We start from the raw sequence: 17712 nt of genomic DNA on the forward strand, positions 1-17712 counted from the left end.
AGCACATAATAGCTGCTCACTAAATACCTGCTGACTGAATGAATAATTATTCTTTGAAAAAATAATTTGGGGCAACTAAAACAATTTTTTTCAATGTTGATTGTCTTAAGGCTTAGAAGAGTTATATTATTTTACATTTTTCCCAATTACTCTTATGGAAGAATACCTCAAAACAAAGAAAAGTGGATTTCTTTTACATCATTAGACTATAATGCTCTGAACCAAAAATAAACAGCATTGGAAAAAACTTTCTATAAAATACTGTTTCAATATATTTTTATTAGCAGTTATTACATCAAAATTCACAATTACAGGATCCGAAGGACTGTCTTAAAAATTCTCAAGTATATGTAATTAGATTTTAACAGTAAGATAGAACATATCCTCATTACAGCACAGCCCTTAAAGAGTCAAGGATAATACTGAGAATTAAGTACAGTTCTATCAAGAACTCGAAATTAATTCTGTATGCATAGTGTCACTTAAAACAAAGTTCAAGGAAGTATAAGAAGTCTATGGATGTGAATTTCAGTGGCAAACATCATTGACTTCCAAACAACTGACACCAAAGAAATTTCCAATCAAAACATAAGCATGGTGCCTTTCGTTCAATGTAGAGCTATGATAATTCTATAAAGAGACCCTGAATCCTTAAGTCTTATAATATGTTTTTATGCTGTGACACTAATACAAAACACGTCACTCTAATGTATAGATTGTGACGCATCATGACAAAAAGATAGCCTTTTTCTATCAGAAAATCCTGATTTTTCCAGTGCAATATAGGCTGTTCATTGCTGATCTATTGAAATTCTATATTTTCCAGCCTGAGCGGTATTGTAGGATTCACAAATATTACACTTCATGCCTAATATATGGAACTGAACTGTAGATCTTCCATTGCAATCATTGCAGAGAATCTGAAAAGAGATGAATTCAAATTAAGTAAATTAAACCTTATTGATAGAAAGTGGTACTGTCTGTTCAAAATCATTCCTCAAAAATCATACTGAAGAGGTATCTTCCTGGCAGTCCAGTGGTTACGATTTCGCCTTCCGATGCAGGGGGTGCAGGTTAGATCTCTGGTCAAGGAACTAAGATCCCACATGCCTCACAGCCAAATAAAACCAAAACGTAAAACAGAAGCAATGCTGTAACCAACTCAATAAAGACCTTAAAACTGGTCCACATCAAAAAATCATTTTAAAAAACCATACTGAAGATGTGAAAACATATACATCTAAGTCTAAATATTTCCATAAATAGAATACCTTTTATTTGTTCACTGAAAGTTCTAAGAGGCTATTAAGGTAGCTCTAAATTTAGAAAACGAAAATGTGGATTTGCACTAAGAAGTCTTATTTTAAAAGTTCCCAAACAGCATAAATAGTACTAATACAAAAGTTAACACAGGAATACTCAAATCAACACTTATAATTCAAAACAACACACAATTTCATTATTTTTCACTGACACTTAGAAAATTATCTTAGTCAACAATTTTTTACATATTTATACTATTTTTGCTTGTTAATATATTAAGTTCCTGGTCTTAGATGCCTCAAGAATGAATTAAAAGTTCAAAAGAGTACTTTCTAAAGTTGAACAAAAGAAAAGAAAAGCTTTTGGTTCAACCCTAAAATGACAGTAAGATGCCACTTAGGAATTAGTCTCTTCTCATACTGAGATCTTGAAAAATAAAAAAGGGTGTTAACATGAAAATCAATCAATACATTACTATGTGAGGAAAGTATTAACTTTAGAAAAGCCACACCATAATAAGTAGAAAACATCCAAATTTTCTCTAAATTATAATTTTGAAAGTAACTTTTTTTTTTTCCTTTAAAGATTTTTCTTTGGACCATTTTTAAAGCCTTTATTGAATCTGTTACAATGTTGTTTATGTTTCCGTTTTCTGGCCCCGAGGCATATGGGATCTTAGTTCCTCAACCAGGGACTGAACCTGCACCCCTTGCTGCTGCTGCTGCTGCTGCTAAGTCGCTTCAGTAGTGTCCAGTTCTGTGAGACCCCACAGACGGCAGCCCACCAGGCTCCTCCATGCATGGGATTTTCCAGGTGAGAGTACTGGAGTGGGTTGCCATTTCCTTCTCCAATGCATGAAAGGAAAAGAGAAAGTGAAGTCGCTTAGTCGTGTCTGACTCTTCGTGACCCCCTGCACTGGAAGGCAAAGTCTTAACCACTGGATCGCCAGGAAGTCCTCCTGAAAATTAATTAAGAATATGATCTAAATGGAGAAGGTACTCACTGCCGAGATTTAGAGGGTTAAAGAATGACTGCTAGTGGTTACAGTTTCCTTTTGGCGTGGAGAAAATATTTTAAAATTGATGGTGGTTGTATCTCCAAGAATACACTAAAAAGCACTGAACTGTCAGTCCATTTTCAATGGACGAGTTGTACAGTATGTGAATTATATCCCAATAAGGTTGTTACTTTAAACAATGATCTAAACAGAATATAGCAGGCTATAGCCTCTAGTAAAACATAACGCAACTATCAGTATTACAAAAATGATCTTTCATCGACCTAACAATTATCCACACAAATTATGAAATGCTACAGTGTAAATTACACAGAAAGTGATTTTTATTTGGCTTTGTTAAGGGGTTTTTATCTTTTTATGTAGAAATATCTGAACTGAAGATTTTTGAAAATTTTTATGTCCAAAAATCATTAAAGCACCAGAAAGCTATCTACTTTTCAATTCTGTTCTGTAAATGAATATGCTAGACAGCATATATTGAGACTAGACAGCAGCACGTCTCAATTAATGGAGAAAAGATGATCATTCTCCACAAGACTAAAGGACAGAAATACTTCTTACATTTTAGACTGCAGGCTAAGACCAAATTAAAAAGTCTTGAATAAAAAGCAAACATTAAAAAACAAAAAAGCAATCTTCAAAAAAAAAGTAAACATGTTAGCCTTAAATAAAATTTAAAATAATTAAAACATAATCAAAATAAAATAGCAGACCAATAATGCACCTCTACTCAGTTATTATCAATTCACTCCGTTAAGTAATAAGTAAATAATTTAGAACGAAGTTTTTGCCTGCCATCTAGTGTTGGCAAGTATTACACGAAGATATTCTTAGATTTTCTTTTTTCCTCTGAGTTCAGAATAACTAAAATTTAAAGATTATTTGGTCCCTCCCATTAATCATCACAGTGACATCTATGCTGAAATAGTACTTTTTAGACAGATTTGAGCAAAAGGGCAAAAATAAACATGAACATCAACAAGGAACCTGAAAAGTCTTTTTAAGCATTGATTCTACTCACATCCACAGTCATGTTCTGATATTCTGAGGGCATAGGAGTCTGTGCTACCTCATCATCCCGTTGTCTCCAGGACCTACTCATATCTAAAGCAGAGCGCATACACAATGGACATCTGTAGCCTCTAGGAGAGATATAAAAGAGTTATTTTCCAAGTATTAAATGGAGAGTGTATCAACTCAGGCTAACTGGTACATAAACCATCTAAAACAAGCATTATTCTATACTTCAAGACCATCTCACAAACCTTTTCAATTAAATCTTGTATCATAGGGTATTTTTTAAACCTACTTCTTTTTCCTCAGTTCTATAAAATGGAGAGGAATTTCTTAGTATTCTTTGTAGAATATATGCAATATATTTTAAAAACCAATTAAACTGCTTTTTAGCTAAACAGCCTCGATTTCTTAATATATTCAAGCAAAGAAGAGATTGTATTCCTTAAAAACTATTCAGGTCATGTTTTCTTTCTAAAAATTCTGAAAATGTTCCCTTTTATCTGGCTCTTAAAATTTCTGCTCATCAGTTTGCAGGACCAAAATACACTTACACAATTTCCCCTTTTCTAACTATCTGCATCTCACTTTAGCATCCTTTCCCCACAACAAAATTAGCATTAGATAAATCTTAATATGAGTTTTGGATTTTTTTGCACCTCATCATAGTGGGCTAATACAACAGCTAATAATTTTGAGCAACATGTCTCAGCATGTTTGTTTTTACAACGCTATGACTGTCTCAGGCAGAGACCAAGCTCCCCAATTAGTAGCCAGAGAATGAAAGGTATGTGTCTCAAACTGCAAATGAGGTATGGCATAACAGAAACATGAGGACAAAGGCAAAGTCCAGTGTTTCTCTCCCAACATGCTTTGCCCAATTTAACAGTACTCATCTACCCTACCCAACTCAAAGGAAATATCCACCATATCCAAATATGGTACAAGTAACTGGGAGGTTTGCCCATTTCCTTCCCCACTCACCTGCCAAAAAAAACAAAAAAACAAAAACAGACATCTTACAGTAACAATTTTTTATAATCCCATCAAACACTCACTCTTTCAACATATCTTCATAACATGTTCTGAAAGAAAATAAAACATTATTTTAATAAAGCAAAAAGTATCTCCACCATTTCCAAACATTTTTGAGGGAAAAAAACAAAGTTACTTTACCTATGTAGAAGATGTCCACATGGCAAGACTTGAGCAGCAATACGAGATGTGTGAATGTCCTGTGAAAGCAAATAAAGTTGGTGGTTAATTACATGAATACAATATAAATCCTGAGTATTTTAAATTCAAAAGGGGATATTTCCAAAGCAAAAAATATTTTAAGCTCACCTCCAAACATATTGGACAATTCTGCCGGGAAACATTTTCAATACACTGTTTAAAAGCAAAATTAAAATTACCAAAAGCTTAACTAGATGTTAATTATATAAACACAGCATTAATAATAAAAACTAACAAAGGAAACAATACCAACAATACTAACAATACCAATTAAATGTAATAATGAACATTAATATGTCTCTTATATGTCAGACAAGAACTGAACAGTTAACTCTCACAACTATTTCAGGCTTTGCACATTACCTGAAACAATGAAATTGTCTAATACATCTTAATTATTCAAATTATCTTCATTTTACAGATAAAGAAATAGTAATAGTTCATATTAAAGAGATTTTACTACATGCCATATGTCAAGTTCATTACCTGTATTATCTCAATTAATTCCCACAACACTGAAACACATACAATTATTTATCCCATTTTACAGATGAGGTATTTGAGGCCTGTGCATGCATTCAAGTGTGCTTGGTCATGTCCAAGGCTTTGTGACCCCATGGACTTATGGCCCACCAGGCTCCTCTGTCTATAAAATTTTCCAGGCAAGAATACTGGAGTAGGTTGCCATTTCCTTCTCCAAGGGATCTTCCTGACCCAGGGATTGAACCCACATCTCCAGCACTGGCAGGCGGGTTCTTTACCACTGCAAAACCTGGGAAGTCCCTTTGAGATCTAGAGAAGCTAATTAACTCCCCAAATTACATGCTATCAAGAAATAGAAATATATGTGTGCTCCAACAGGCTGCCCATTGAGCCTGAGTTCTTAACTTGACAAGACAAAGTCTGATTAGGTGTGAAGAGGTAAGAGAAAGCATCAAGCCACAAATGATACCCAGGTTTTTTAGCCAACACCTGAGTAGATGATACCACCACTTACTAACATAGACAATAAAAAATAACCGAGAAACAAAACAAAAATACCACAAGAGAAACTGAGTATATGGTTTTCTAAAGACAACATAGCATATCTAAAGGCAACACAGCATAGTCAGTCAGCCTAAACTCAAGTCTGTAAAACCAAATCCAATCTTATATCATCTCCAAAATCTATTAATAAAGTACTTAAAGCCAGGACTAAAATCCTTAGGAGTCATCTTCATTCAGCCCCCATTCTCTCCTTTATACTTGTCACTATAGTCTCTGTTTTCATTATTCACCTCAGTTTCTTTTACTACCTCAGTATTTTAGGCTAGCTATTATCTAGTAGGGCTTCCCTCGTGGCTCAGTTGGTTAAGAATGTGCCTGCAATGCAGGAGACCAAGGTTCAATTCCTGGGTCAGAAGATCCCCTGGAGAAGGAAATGACAACCCACTCCAGTATTCTTGCCTGGGAAATCCCACAGACAGAGCTGGGCAGGCTAACAGTCCATAGGAATGCAAAGAGTAGGACACAACTGTGTGACTAACTTCCACTTTTTCATTATCTAGTATCTTTTAAAAACACCCTCATCAGATTCTCCATTCTCTCAATTCTTGGATAGAATCGGTACTATAAGCGATAGCTTATTAGATTTTCTCCTAAATAATGAAAAATAATTTTTAAAAGGCCTAGGACCATGATATAAAATTTCTACATCCAAGTTAAAAATATTTTTATTGAAAAGGAATACTCAATTATCTAGGAATGCTATATTAACAAAAGGTTACACTGCTCTCTATTTCTCCTGTACCATACATTTTAAAAGCTATTCTCAAAACCAGTTCCAATGATAAGAATCCACAGGCTAATTTAGAGGCTGTCTACGTTATAGTAACTGATGTTAAGTATTCTTACACCCTATAGAGAAGAAAAGGGAACTGTAGATCAGATATTCTAAGGTGTATACTTTAAAACATTTACTTAATACTGCTTAAAAATAAAAAGCAACATGACTATACTCAGTAACATCTGAAAGTTACCATGCTTTTAAACAAATTAGGATTTTAGCTGTTTTCAAAAATAATACTTTTTAAATCATACAAACTGAAGTACATACCTTGTGCTTCCCTTGGAGATTCATTGCAAGGCATAAGTTACATTTCAAACAGTGGAAAAAATCTTCCTTTGGACCAATCCTAAAAAATAATGTGAAAACAAAAGATTATATATGTTTTTATTACATATTTACTCATTATATATAAGTTCAGATTCACTATAAACAAAGTCCAAACCACACTGAAGAATATGAGGCGAATCCCTACTTCCCCAACATCATTCCCCAAATGTAAGCCCTACAAACAGAACGGTATCTTTCTTTCTGAGTATTTTTTTCTTCTATAAAACTGCATACACACACACATACAGACACACACTTTGAGTTTTATTTTTTACACAAATGGATTCTTTCTATCTATCCTGCTTTGCAACTTCTTCTTAACAGTATTCCTTGAAGACTATTCTATGTAAGAACATACAGAACCACTTTATTCTTCTTCAAAGTTACATAATATTAGATAATATGGATATATCTTAATTTTTTAATATTCTTTTACTGATAAAACTTACTATCTTTAGCTACTGAGATGACACAATAAATAACTCTTACAGACATCAGTCAACTACATATTGAGGATTTTTCACAAAATTCCTAGAAGTGGAACTGTAGGGTCACAGGGCAGTGCATCATCAGTTCTGATACTGCCAAACTGACCTCCAAAGACAGTACTAATTTATACTACCCCAGTGTGTAACAGCACCATGTTCCCACACCCTAGCCAATACTGGTTACCTATATGACAAATAAAAACATCACTTTTAATTTGAATTTCTCAAATGATACACAGAGTATATTTTACTCTTTATGAGCTACCTGGACTTCTCTTGTGGCTTGTCTGTTCACGTGCTCAGTTCATTTTTCTTAATAGGGCATTTGTCTTTTATAATTTTAAAGAAGCTCTTTAACTCAAATATATACTTGATTTACAATATTATATCAGTTTCAAGTATGTAGCATAGTGATTAGTATTTTTATACATTATACTCCATTTAAAATTACTGCAAAATGGCTGTTTCCCTGTGCTGCACCACCCAGAAGCACAACTTCACTATAGTCAGTCCTGTCCGATTCTGTGACTCCGTGGACTACAGCCCACCAGGCTCCTCTGCCCAAGGGATTTTCCAGGCAAAAATACTGGAGAGGGTTGCCATTTCCTACTCCGAGGATCGTCCCCACCCAGGGATCGAACCCACGTCTCTCGTCTCTCACATCTCCTGCACTGGCAAGCGGACTATTTACCACTTAGCACCACCTGGGGAGAAGGCAATGGCACCCCACTCCAGTACTCTTGCCTGGAAAATCCATGGAGAGGAGCCTGGTGGGCTGCAGTCCATGGGGTCGCTAAGAGTCGGACACGACTGAGCAACCCACTTTCACTTTTTACTTTCATGCACTGGAGAAGGAAATGGCAACCCACTCCAGTGTTCTTGCCTGGAGAATCCCAGGGACGGGGGAGCCTGGTGGGCTGCCGTCTATGGGGCTGCACAGAGTCAGACACGACGGAAGCGACTTAGCAGCAGCAGCAGCAGCAGCAGCACCACCACCACCACCACCTGGGAAGCACAATATATTCTTGCAGCTTCCCTTACCTCTATATCTTGCCCTCTCTGCTTCTCTCTCCACTAGTATCCACTAGTTTGTTTTCTATAACTAAGTCTGTTTCTGTTTTGTTATATATATTTACTATTTTTTTTAAAAGATCCCACGTGTAAGTGATAATATACAGCATTTGGCTCTGTGACTTCCTTCATTAATACTCTTTAGGTCCACCCACAATACTGCAAATGGCAGAATTTCATTCTTCACTATGCTGAGCAATATTCCAGAGTGTGTGTGAGAGAGAAGACAGTATGTGTGTGTACACATCTCCTTTATCTGCTGGTGAACACTTGCGTCGCTTCCATATATTGGCTACTGTAAATGATGCTATTATAAACTCTTGAGCAAATGTACCTTTTTGAATTAGTGTTTTCACTTTTTTTGGATATGTACGCAAGAGTGGGGGCGTCCCAGGTGGCGCAGGAGTTAAGAATCTGCCTGCCAATGCAGGAGACACAAGAGACTCGGGTTCAATCCCTGGGTCAGGAAGATCCCCTGGAAAAGGAAATGGCAACCCATCCTGCCTGGAAAATCCCATGGACAGAGAAGCCTGGCAGGCTAGAATCCATGGGGCTGCAAAGAGTCGAACAAGACTGAGCACGCAAGTGCACACACACAAATAGCACCCCGAGAATGGAACTACACACGGCATCATATGGTACTTCTACTTTTAGTGTTCTGAGGAACCTAATTAAAGGAGTTCTTTACATATCCTGGCTTCCCTGGTGGCTCAGATGGTAAAGAATCCATGCAGGAGACCTGGGTTTGATCCCTGGGTCAGGAAAATCCCCTAGAGGAGGGCATGGCAACCCACTCCAGTATTCTTGCCTGGAGAATCCCATGGACACAGGAGCCTGGTGGGCTACAGTCCATGGGGTCACAGAGAGTCAGACACAACTGAGAGCAACACTTTTATACATCCTGGATATTAATCTTTTTCAGTTGTATACATTAAAATTACTTTTTTGGTATGTCAACTATATTTTTTATATCTTTTATCATACATTCAATTCCTAGGTAATAAAAAGACATGATATTTCAATTTATGGCTTATGCGTCTCTTTTTTATTATTAATCTTTTTATTTTTTTGAAGGATAATTGCTTTATAGAATTTTGCTGCTTTCTGTCAAACCTCAACCTGAATCAGCCATAGGTATACATATGTCCCTTCCCTTTTGAACCTCCATCCCATTTCCTTCCCCATCCCACCACTCTAGGTTGATACAGAGCCCCTATTTGAGTTTCCTTTGCCATATAGCAAATTCCCATTGGCTATCTATTTTACATATGGTAATTAAGTTTTCATGTTATTCTTTCCATACATCTCACCCTCTCCTCCCCTTTCCCCATGTCCATAAGTCTACTCTCTCTGTCTGTTTCTCCACTGTTGCCCTGTAAATAAATTGTTCATTACCATTTTTCTAGATTCTATGTATATACATTAGAATATGGTATTTATCTTTCTCTTTCTGACTCACTTCACTCTGTGTAATAGGTTCTAGGTTCATCCACCTCATTAGGATTGAAATGCGTTCCTTTTATGGCTGAGTAATATTCCATTGTGCATATGTACCACAACTTCCTTATCCATGCATCTGTCGATGAACATCTAGGTTGCTCCCATGTTCTAGCTATTGTAAATAGTGCTGCAATGAACAACGGGATACATATATCTTTTTCAATTTTGGTTTCTTCAGGGTATGCCTCTTATTTTGAAAAAACTTTTGAAACCCATTGGTCATATACATACTCTCCTATATACTTCTAATACTATGGCTTATGATTTGATTTGATATGATATGATTATATTTTTATTTCATCCATTTGAAATCTACTATGTGAGACTATGTAAAGGTGAGACTGCTAGTTGTCCCCAACTTTCTCTTATCCTCTTCCTGCACAATATTAGCTGGGCACAGGGCTGTACTGAATAAAAATTACTTCCCAACTTCTCTGGAAGTGTGAACAGAAGAGACAAATGAAAATTCTGTTTTGTGCCCCTCGGAGAAAAGGGCGTACCTTCCCTTCACCTATTTCCCCCTTTCCACTGACAAGAATATGAGTTCTTTTAAATTGTGTAGACAAGGAAGTATCTTATAGATAGCAGGGCAAAAATAAGAGAAACCTGGGCTTCTGTTTAAATACATGGTTCAGACTTTTCCCTGAGAAACATAAATGTCTATTTTGAGCCAGCTGTTATTTAGCATTTCTGTTACAACATGCTAAAACCATATTCTAATGAATACAAAGAATTTTAGTAATCAATTTTTTGTTTCCCGAATGGATTATCAGTTATCTTAGTACCTGTTCTCCTGATCTGAAATGCCATTTTTGCTATAAATTCGTACGTTAAATATGTGAATGTGTGCGTGCGCACACGCACGCACACACACACAATTTTTCCCTTTATTTATTTGTCTATTCCTATACAAAGAATACGGAGAAGGCAATGACACCCCACTCCAGTACTCTTGTCTGGAAAATCCCATGGACGGAGGAGCCTGGTAGGCTGCAGTCCATGGGGTCGCTAAGAGTTGGATATGACTGAACGACTTCACTTTCACTTTTCACTTTCATGCATTGGAGAAGGAAATGGCAACCCACTCCAGTGTTCTTGCCTAGAGAATCCCATGGACGGGGGAGCCTGGTGGGCTGCCATCTCTGGGGTCGCACAGAGTCAGATATGACTGAAGCGACTTAGCAGCAGCATACAAAGAATATACCATTTAAATTACTCTCACTTTGTCATGTTTTGGTTATGTGGGAAGGCAATCCCCTTGTTGTTCTTCCTTTTCAAAATCTGCTCATCTCTGTATATTTTCTTTTTCAGATGAAATTTACAATCAGTCTGTCCAATTCCACAGGTAAAACCCTGCAGGAGACTTCCACTACTGCCCAAGACAGAATAATAGACAAGAGACTGGATCTACGCTCTTACCTAAAACTACTACCACACAACCCAAACAAAATATATGAAACAAGTTTCACTGAACATCAAGCAATGGAAGACAGTGACCTGCAAGATACAGGAAACAAACTGAGTGAGCCCTAAAACAGCCCTAGTTTATTGCCTAGAGCACTTTCAGGCAGTAGGACAAGTTGGAGGAACAAAAGCAGAGCCAGAAAGATTTGCTGATCGAAAAGATGAGCTGAGAGTCCAAGGAACTCAAGATTGGTGTAGCTCACAGGATAGAGTATCAGAGAGGACAGAGCTGCACAGGGGAGCCCCTCAAGTATTTAGCAGGATACACATCAGCTCATGCATGTGAAGAAACCCCCCAAGGCCAGAGAGAGAACCATTCAAGAGAACTAGAAGGAACAGTGTTCAGCAGTCAGATACGGTATCAGTGTTTGCTCCCTTTGGCCAGACGGGAAAACCTTAGAATTCATGGGGTAATGGGCTGAGTACTCAGGAAGGTATTGCCTCAGTGGTGAGGAATAATTACTCCTGGAATAAGCACACCTCCAGATTCATCTAACAAGTTATAAAAGCAAGTCCCAGAAGTACCAAACTGTTCAAAGTAACTTAACTATATCCCAAAATAAAGCTCAAGAAGATTTGCAGGAATATGAAAAGTTCCCAATAAGGTAAAAATCACAATGTCTGGTATCCAACAATGACCAGTCACCCAAAGGCAGGAAAACCAACTAAAAAAATAATTGAACAATCAAAATCAATCCAAACTGACACAGAGGTTAGAATTAGCAGAGAAGAACATGAAACCAATTATTATTACTACATTTCACATGTTCAAAGAGTTAATACAGATGTAAAAAATTAAAAAAAGACCCAAGTCAAATTTCTAGACATAAAAACTAGAAAAGGGGGTTTGCTTATGATTGTCACATCTTTTGGTATATTTGTTATCCTTCCTTAAAAACACCTTTAGGGACCTCCCTGGTGATGCAGTGGTTAAGACTCCAGGCTTCCAACACAAGGGGCACGGGTTCAATCCCTGGTCAAGGAGCTAAGATCTCACAAGGCACAGCCAAAAAACAAAACACTACATAGAAATGGAAAGTGATTTAAAATTCTACAATAGAAACAAGGAAAAGGACTCACATAGGACACTTGGAGCTCCAGCACTGGTACCATTCTAATTCTTAAAAACAGTGGTTTGATGTATTAGTATACTTTAAAACATACATTTGTTACATATATGCTTCTGGACGGAACACTTTAGGATTTTTAGAAAGAAAAAAATTCCTATATACCAACATGTCAACAATAGCTTGTCAGTGCAGGCTGGACCGAAGACTACTTTATTTTCATTCTTTCTACTTTCCTGTATCATCCAATTCTTAAGCCTATACTGATTTTATCAAAACTTTTGATAATTTTTTAAACTAATTTTCAAAAAGGAAAAATCTACCCTAATTTTCTACCTTAGCTTCCTACAAGCCACTTCATATAAAAGCATAATTTCTACCCCAAATTTAAAATTTAAATAGCCACACAATTGTTGATGGGCTAGTTAAATGATGAAGGCATGAAGAAACTTTTAGGGCAATGGAAATTTTTTTTTAACCTTGATTTGTGATGATAGTAACATAGTAGATATATTTGTCAAAAGCTACTGAACTGAACATTTAAAATTGATGCATCCCATAAGATGTAAATTCTGAAAGCCCTCTGTCCATGGAATTCTTCAGGCAAGAATACTGGTGTGGGTAGTAGCCATTCCCTGACATAATTATATTCCAATAAGGTGATTTTAAAAACTATTATTGCTAAGATATATTAGAAATAATTTAAAAAGAACTTTTTTACATACAGTACCTACAAATTCCACAGTTTTCACAATGATACTGTTTCTTGTCTTTGTCAAACAGATGGCATACACTGCAATAATATTCTCCAAACAATGTGCTACATTCCTCACAAGTCTGTTGTGCCTAAAAAACAAAAAGGAACTAAAAATATACAATTTACCAAAACATTTTGAATTACTAATTTAAATGTCCAGATTTTTTCTTCATGTACATGTGGGTTTTTTTTTTGACACTGAAATACATTTTATTAATAAAGAACATTGAGATAAGCACACCAACTTAAATACAAAAATGTTTTTAAACTCGACAGTCATTACACTAAAACAGATCTGACAACCTTATTCACAGTTATTATAGTTTACAGAACATTTAATTAATATTTCCTCTATTTATTCCTCCTCTCCCTCCCATTGCATGGCTCACACCTCTCTGTCTGTTAAACTGGCGACCACGGATCTTTACATGTTTTCCTACATTTAAACCCAAGACACTGCATACTTTAAGAGCTATTGCAATACTCCTGATTAAATTTTCAAAACCACCTTAGTACAAGTTTAAAAAAAAAAATAGAAATATGTAATAAAATCTTACATGCTGAATTTTTTCACAGTTTATGCACTGCACTTCCTTTACTTTAAAGCGATCTAGCTGATGATCTTCATTGTTATCATGACACAATCGGCAAGTATAAAGCTTGTCACAGCAAGGTGCCTAATCCCCAGGAGAGGGGGAAAAAAAAAAGGTATAAGAAGCAAGACAAGGCAAGTTTGAAAAAATGCAAAAAGAAATTTCTTTCCTTCTCCTCCTCCTGGAACAAGGTCAAAGATTACAACCAATGGATCATTTGGTAAACTGATAACTACACATAACATTTTACTGTTTTCCCATCAACATCTGGGTCTCTATCAAGTTGAACACAACCCTGCAGTTCAAAACAAGAATTATGAAAGATGGCTGTCCCTAAACTTAAAAGTTAATCCCACAATACCCTAAACTCATTCTCAGCATTAAGTAGCAGGCAGGCAATTTCTACTTAAGACATTTCAGACAAATTCCTTTACCAACTTTAACACTGAAGCATTAAATACTATAATGATTATATTTTAGTCCACTTAAGTTTACCACACATCAACTCTGTGTCTTAAAGTTTGGAGAACACAATAAACGTAAAAGACAGTCCTTGTTTTCAAGATTGGCAAAGACTGCCAGTTGTCCAAGGCAAGAAAGCGGACTCTCTCCTTCTTCCTGGACACATGATTGCCCAGCTACACTACTGTTTCCTTGCTGTTACTTCTGGTCAAATGACTTTAAGTTCTTAGCAACAGAATACGCACAGAATAAAATCAGTGCCTCTCCTGGGCCTGTTTATTAAGAAGCTAGACATGCCTCTTCCCCCATGCTCCCTTCTCCCTTTCCACCAGATGAAACCTGGGCAGCAATCCAGTTGATGACTATATGCCCTAAAACATGGTTAACAACACAACAGAGAAAATTTGTCCAAGGAGTGGTCATTAAAACAGCCTCATTACCAATCTAGATCATTCATTCACCTTGAATTGTGAGGTGAGGAGAAATAAACTTTTTATTCTTTAACTCACATTACTACTGGGTCTTTTTGTTACAGCAACTTAGCTTTACCCTAACTAGTACCTCAAAAAGTCTCTAGGCCAGTAAGCTAACCTTATATTATACTTTCCAGTACACTGTGAACTTTAAGATTCACTCATTCCTGAAGACTTCCTATGTCATGACTACCATAACATAGTTCATTCCTTCCGCTTACGTTTTCTGCCTGGCAGACTTAGGCCTACTCACGCTAAAATGAAGCTGGCAAGCTATAAAACTTATTTGAGATGAAAGTGTATTCCGAATCTCCACTCGCTTACCCGCCTTCTATTATTTCATCACACACCTGAAAGTGATCCTGGGAAAAGCCAGCACAGGCCCGGGGGCTACCTCTGTCTACTTCCAGCACCAAAAGACTAAATAAATGAACCCCCTGATAGGCAAGGCCAGGTTTTTGCCAAGCAAGAACTTCGCTTGCAAACTACAACACAAAGGTGGGGCCAGTGCTCGCCTTGACAAAACACGCTCTTTACGGCAAGAAGCCAGTCACAGGTAAAGTTATCCTGACAATAGCTTAGCCCTACAACAAACTTAAGCCCAAGCTTCACCTCCCGGCCCACTCCTACCCAGCCCGGCGGAAGCTCTTAAGAACCCAGTGAAATCGTCACCTTCAAGAGACATCCCCTGTCGTAATGCTCGCAGCCCCGCCGCCTTTGGGCTTGCCCGCGGGCGCCATCTTCCAGCGCCGAGAAAGCCATCGCCTCCACCTCCCCTCAAACTCCACGACCCCTTCCCCCAGGCCAAAAGCTACGCTCAGAGAAGCAGCGCCGCTCTAGCCCACCCCGTCCCGGCGGCAGCAGCCTCCGGAGCCAAGATGGCGGCAGGGCACGTGACCCGGGGCAGCCGGATTTCCGGCGCCCGGGACCACGGGGCGGAAGCGAAAGGAGGCGCAGTCTCCGTTGTCGTCGTTAGTCGCTTCCTTCACCGCTAACGGTAATAATTCTTAGGTTGTCTCCCCTTTTTCCCCCATTGCTACCCGCCCACAGCCTGGGCGCGGATCGGGGCGAGGAGGACCCCAGCGGCGCGGAGACGTCCGGTGGCCCCTGGAAGGGCCGCTCTCCGGCCGCGGCGACTCCTGTGACAGGGCGACCCCTCCCTCTCCCGGCAGCTGCCGTAGCCTCGAGAAAGGGGCGGAGCTCTTGCCTGGCCTCCGGGCTGGGAGCGAATCCTAGCGCGCGCGCGGCGACGACCGAGTAGCCAGGCGCTCGTCAGCGACCCTAATGCCTTTTTGTCCCTTTCTTCATTACTTCCTCATCATTCATTCAGTAGTATATTAACATTTACTATGTGCCAGTCACCAGCTACGCCATGGGAACGAAAGTGACCAAAAACGGTTCTGGGAACTCATACTGGTGAAGGAGAAAGAGAGTCCACAGACACCCTGAAATAAATGTAGGTTTACAGCTTGAAGAAGTGCTAGGAAGGGGAAGTGTGTGTTCCAAGAGAGCTAGTACTAGAGGGAATCTGACTTAATCGGGTGTCAAGGAAGGTTTCCCTGAGGAAGAAACGCTTGAGCTGAGAGCTCAAAATGAGCAATCTAGGAGGCATCAGTGTGCCAGGATCTGGTGACAGAGGGAACACATGCCTGTAAGAAGTAGTGGGAGGGAAATGTACCCACCCCCCCTGAAACTGACATAAGGCTTAGCTGAATATGACCTGCCTTGTTAAAGAGTCAAACCCCTAGAAAATTTTATGAGCAGAGCTGCGGGTTTTGAAAGAAAATATTTGCCTTTGGCTTTCTAACCTCATGTAATGTTACGTGGAACGTACTGGGAAAGGTAAATATGTACGCCTTAGCTTTGAGGTTACTGACGCTTGCCCCCTTAATTTTCTTTCAGTTCTCGTGTGAGTTGCTGAAACCATGGTGAAATGTTGCTCGGCCGTTGGATGTGCCTCTCGCTGTTTACCAAATTCCAAGTTAAAAGGACTGACATTTCACGTGTAAGAGTCTGCTGTAGTTAAGCCAAGTACTTTTTGACTGTTAAAAGAAGCAAAAGACAGGTCTACTTAAATCTTCATTTTGCAGCCACTTGCTTTACCCCTGAGCTATACCCCCTAGATCTTTGATTTTGAACTTTAGGTCTCAACTTCTTTTTTAATAACCTTTTTAATTGAATTTGAAGTGACAATAATAATTTTACATTTTTATAATTAGTTCAGAAGCTTAAGATACCTGCAAAGGTATCACAGATTAACAAAAATATCATCAAACCTTTTTGCTAATATTACTATTTTGCATTTTAACATACCTTCAAAGAAATTGTGTTGTTTACATGTAGTTTACAATCCAAATCAAGAATCTCTGCCAGATATATTCTGTCCTTTAAAAATAAATCAGGCTTATGTTTATGTTGATGTTTAAAAATAGATCAAGCTTATGTTACAGAGAAAAGGGTATAAATTACAACTTCAGACCAAGTTTAGCTGTACTGCAGATAAATCACTTCAGTTCAGTTCAGTCGCTGAGTCATGTCCGACTCTCTGCGACCCCATGAACCGCAGCACACCAGGCCTCCCCCAGCTCCCGGAGTTTACTCAAACTCATGTGCATCGAGTCAGTGACGCCATCCAGCCATCTCATCCTCTGTAGTCCCCTTCTCCTACTTGCCACCGATCCCTCCCAGCATCAGAGTCTTTTCCAATGAGTCAACTCTTCGCATGAGATGGCCAAAGTATTGGAGTTTCAGCTTTAGCATCAGTCCTTCCAATGAACACCCAGGACTGATCTCCTTCAGAATGGACTGGTTGGATCTCCTTGCAGTCCAAGGGACTCTCAAGAGTCTTCTCCAACACCACAGTTCAAAAGCATCGATTCTTAGGTGCTCAGCTTTCTTCACAGTCCAACTCTTACATCCATACATGACCTCTGGAAAAACCTTGACTAGACGGACCTTTGTTGGCAAAGTAATGTCTCTGCTTTTCAATATGCTATCTAGATTGGTCATAACTTTCCTTTCAAGAAGTAAGCATCTTTTAATTTCATGGCTGAAATCACCATCTGCAGTGATTTTGGAGCCCAAAAAAATAAAGTCTGACACTGTTTCCCCATCTATTTCCCATGAAGTGATGGGACCAGATGCCATGATC

The 17712-nt window shown here is 38.3% G+C and overlaps 2 protein-coding genes across 5 annotated transcripts in view; one reads left to right on the forward strand and one right to left on the reverse strand.

Moving 5' to 3' along the window:
- Positions 1-259: 259 nt before the first annotated feature.
- Positions 260-15722, reverse strand: RCHY1 (ring finger and CHY zinc finger domain containing 1). Its single transcript, NM_001083754.1, has 9 exons — positions 15234-15722; positions 13591-13710; positions 13007-13122; positions 6627-6705; positions 4640-4684; positions 4472-4530; positions 4354-4380; positions 3303-3423; positions 260-920 (listed from the first exon to the last, which is right to left on the reverse strand). The coding sequence occupies exons 1-9, from the start codon at positions 15321-15323 to the stop codon at positions 792-794; spliced, it is 786 nt and encodes a 261-aa protein (NP_001077223.1). The 5' UTR covers positions 15324-15722; the 3' UTR covers positions 260-791.
- THAP6 (THAP domain containing 6) overlaps positions 14671-17712 on the forward strand; it is a 28463-nt gene continuing 25421 nt past the window's right edge. The window contains exons 1-2 of one of the 4 annotated variants that reach the window (XM_059887607.1): positions 14671-15117; positions 16464-16566. In XM_059887607.1, the coding sequence (XP_059743590.1) occupies positions 16487-16566 (80 nt within the window). In that variant the 5' untranslated portion in view covers positions 14671-15117; positions 16464-16486. 4 annotated transcript variants of the gene reach the window in all.

The sequence above is a fragment of the Bos taurus genome, chromosome 6, assembly GCF_002263795.3.
Source record: "Bos taurus isolate L1 Dominette 01449 registration number 42190680 breed Hereford chromosome 6, ARS-UCD2.0, whole genome shotgun sequence".
NCBI classification, from domain to species: domain Eukaryota; kingdom Metazoa; phylum Chordata; class Mammalia; order Artiodactyla; family Bovidae; genus Bos; species Bos taurus.

What these genes read in the sequence shown, in the direction of transcription:
- RCHY1 (NM_001083754.1), bottom strand. Translation starts at nt 15,323, where the DNA reads ATGGCTTTCTCGGCGCTGGAAGATGGCGCCCGCGGGCAAGCCCAAAGG. An exon ending in ATCTCCAAGGGAAGCACAAG is followed by an intron (nt 4,685 to 6,626) that starts GTATGTACTTCA and finishes GCTTTTAAACAG; the next exon opens with TGTATTGAAAATGTTTCCCG. An exon ending in ATCAGAACATGACTGTGGAT is followed by an intron (nt 921 to 3,302) that starts GTGAGTAGAATC and finishes ATCTCTTTTCAG; the next exon opens with ATTCTCTGCAATGATTGCAA.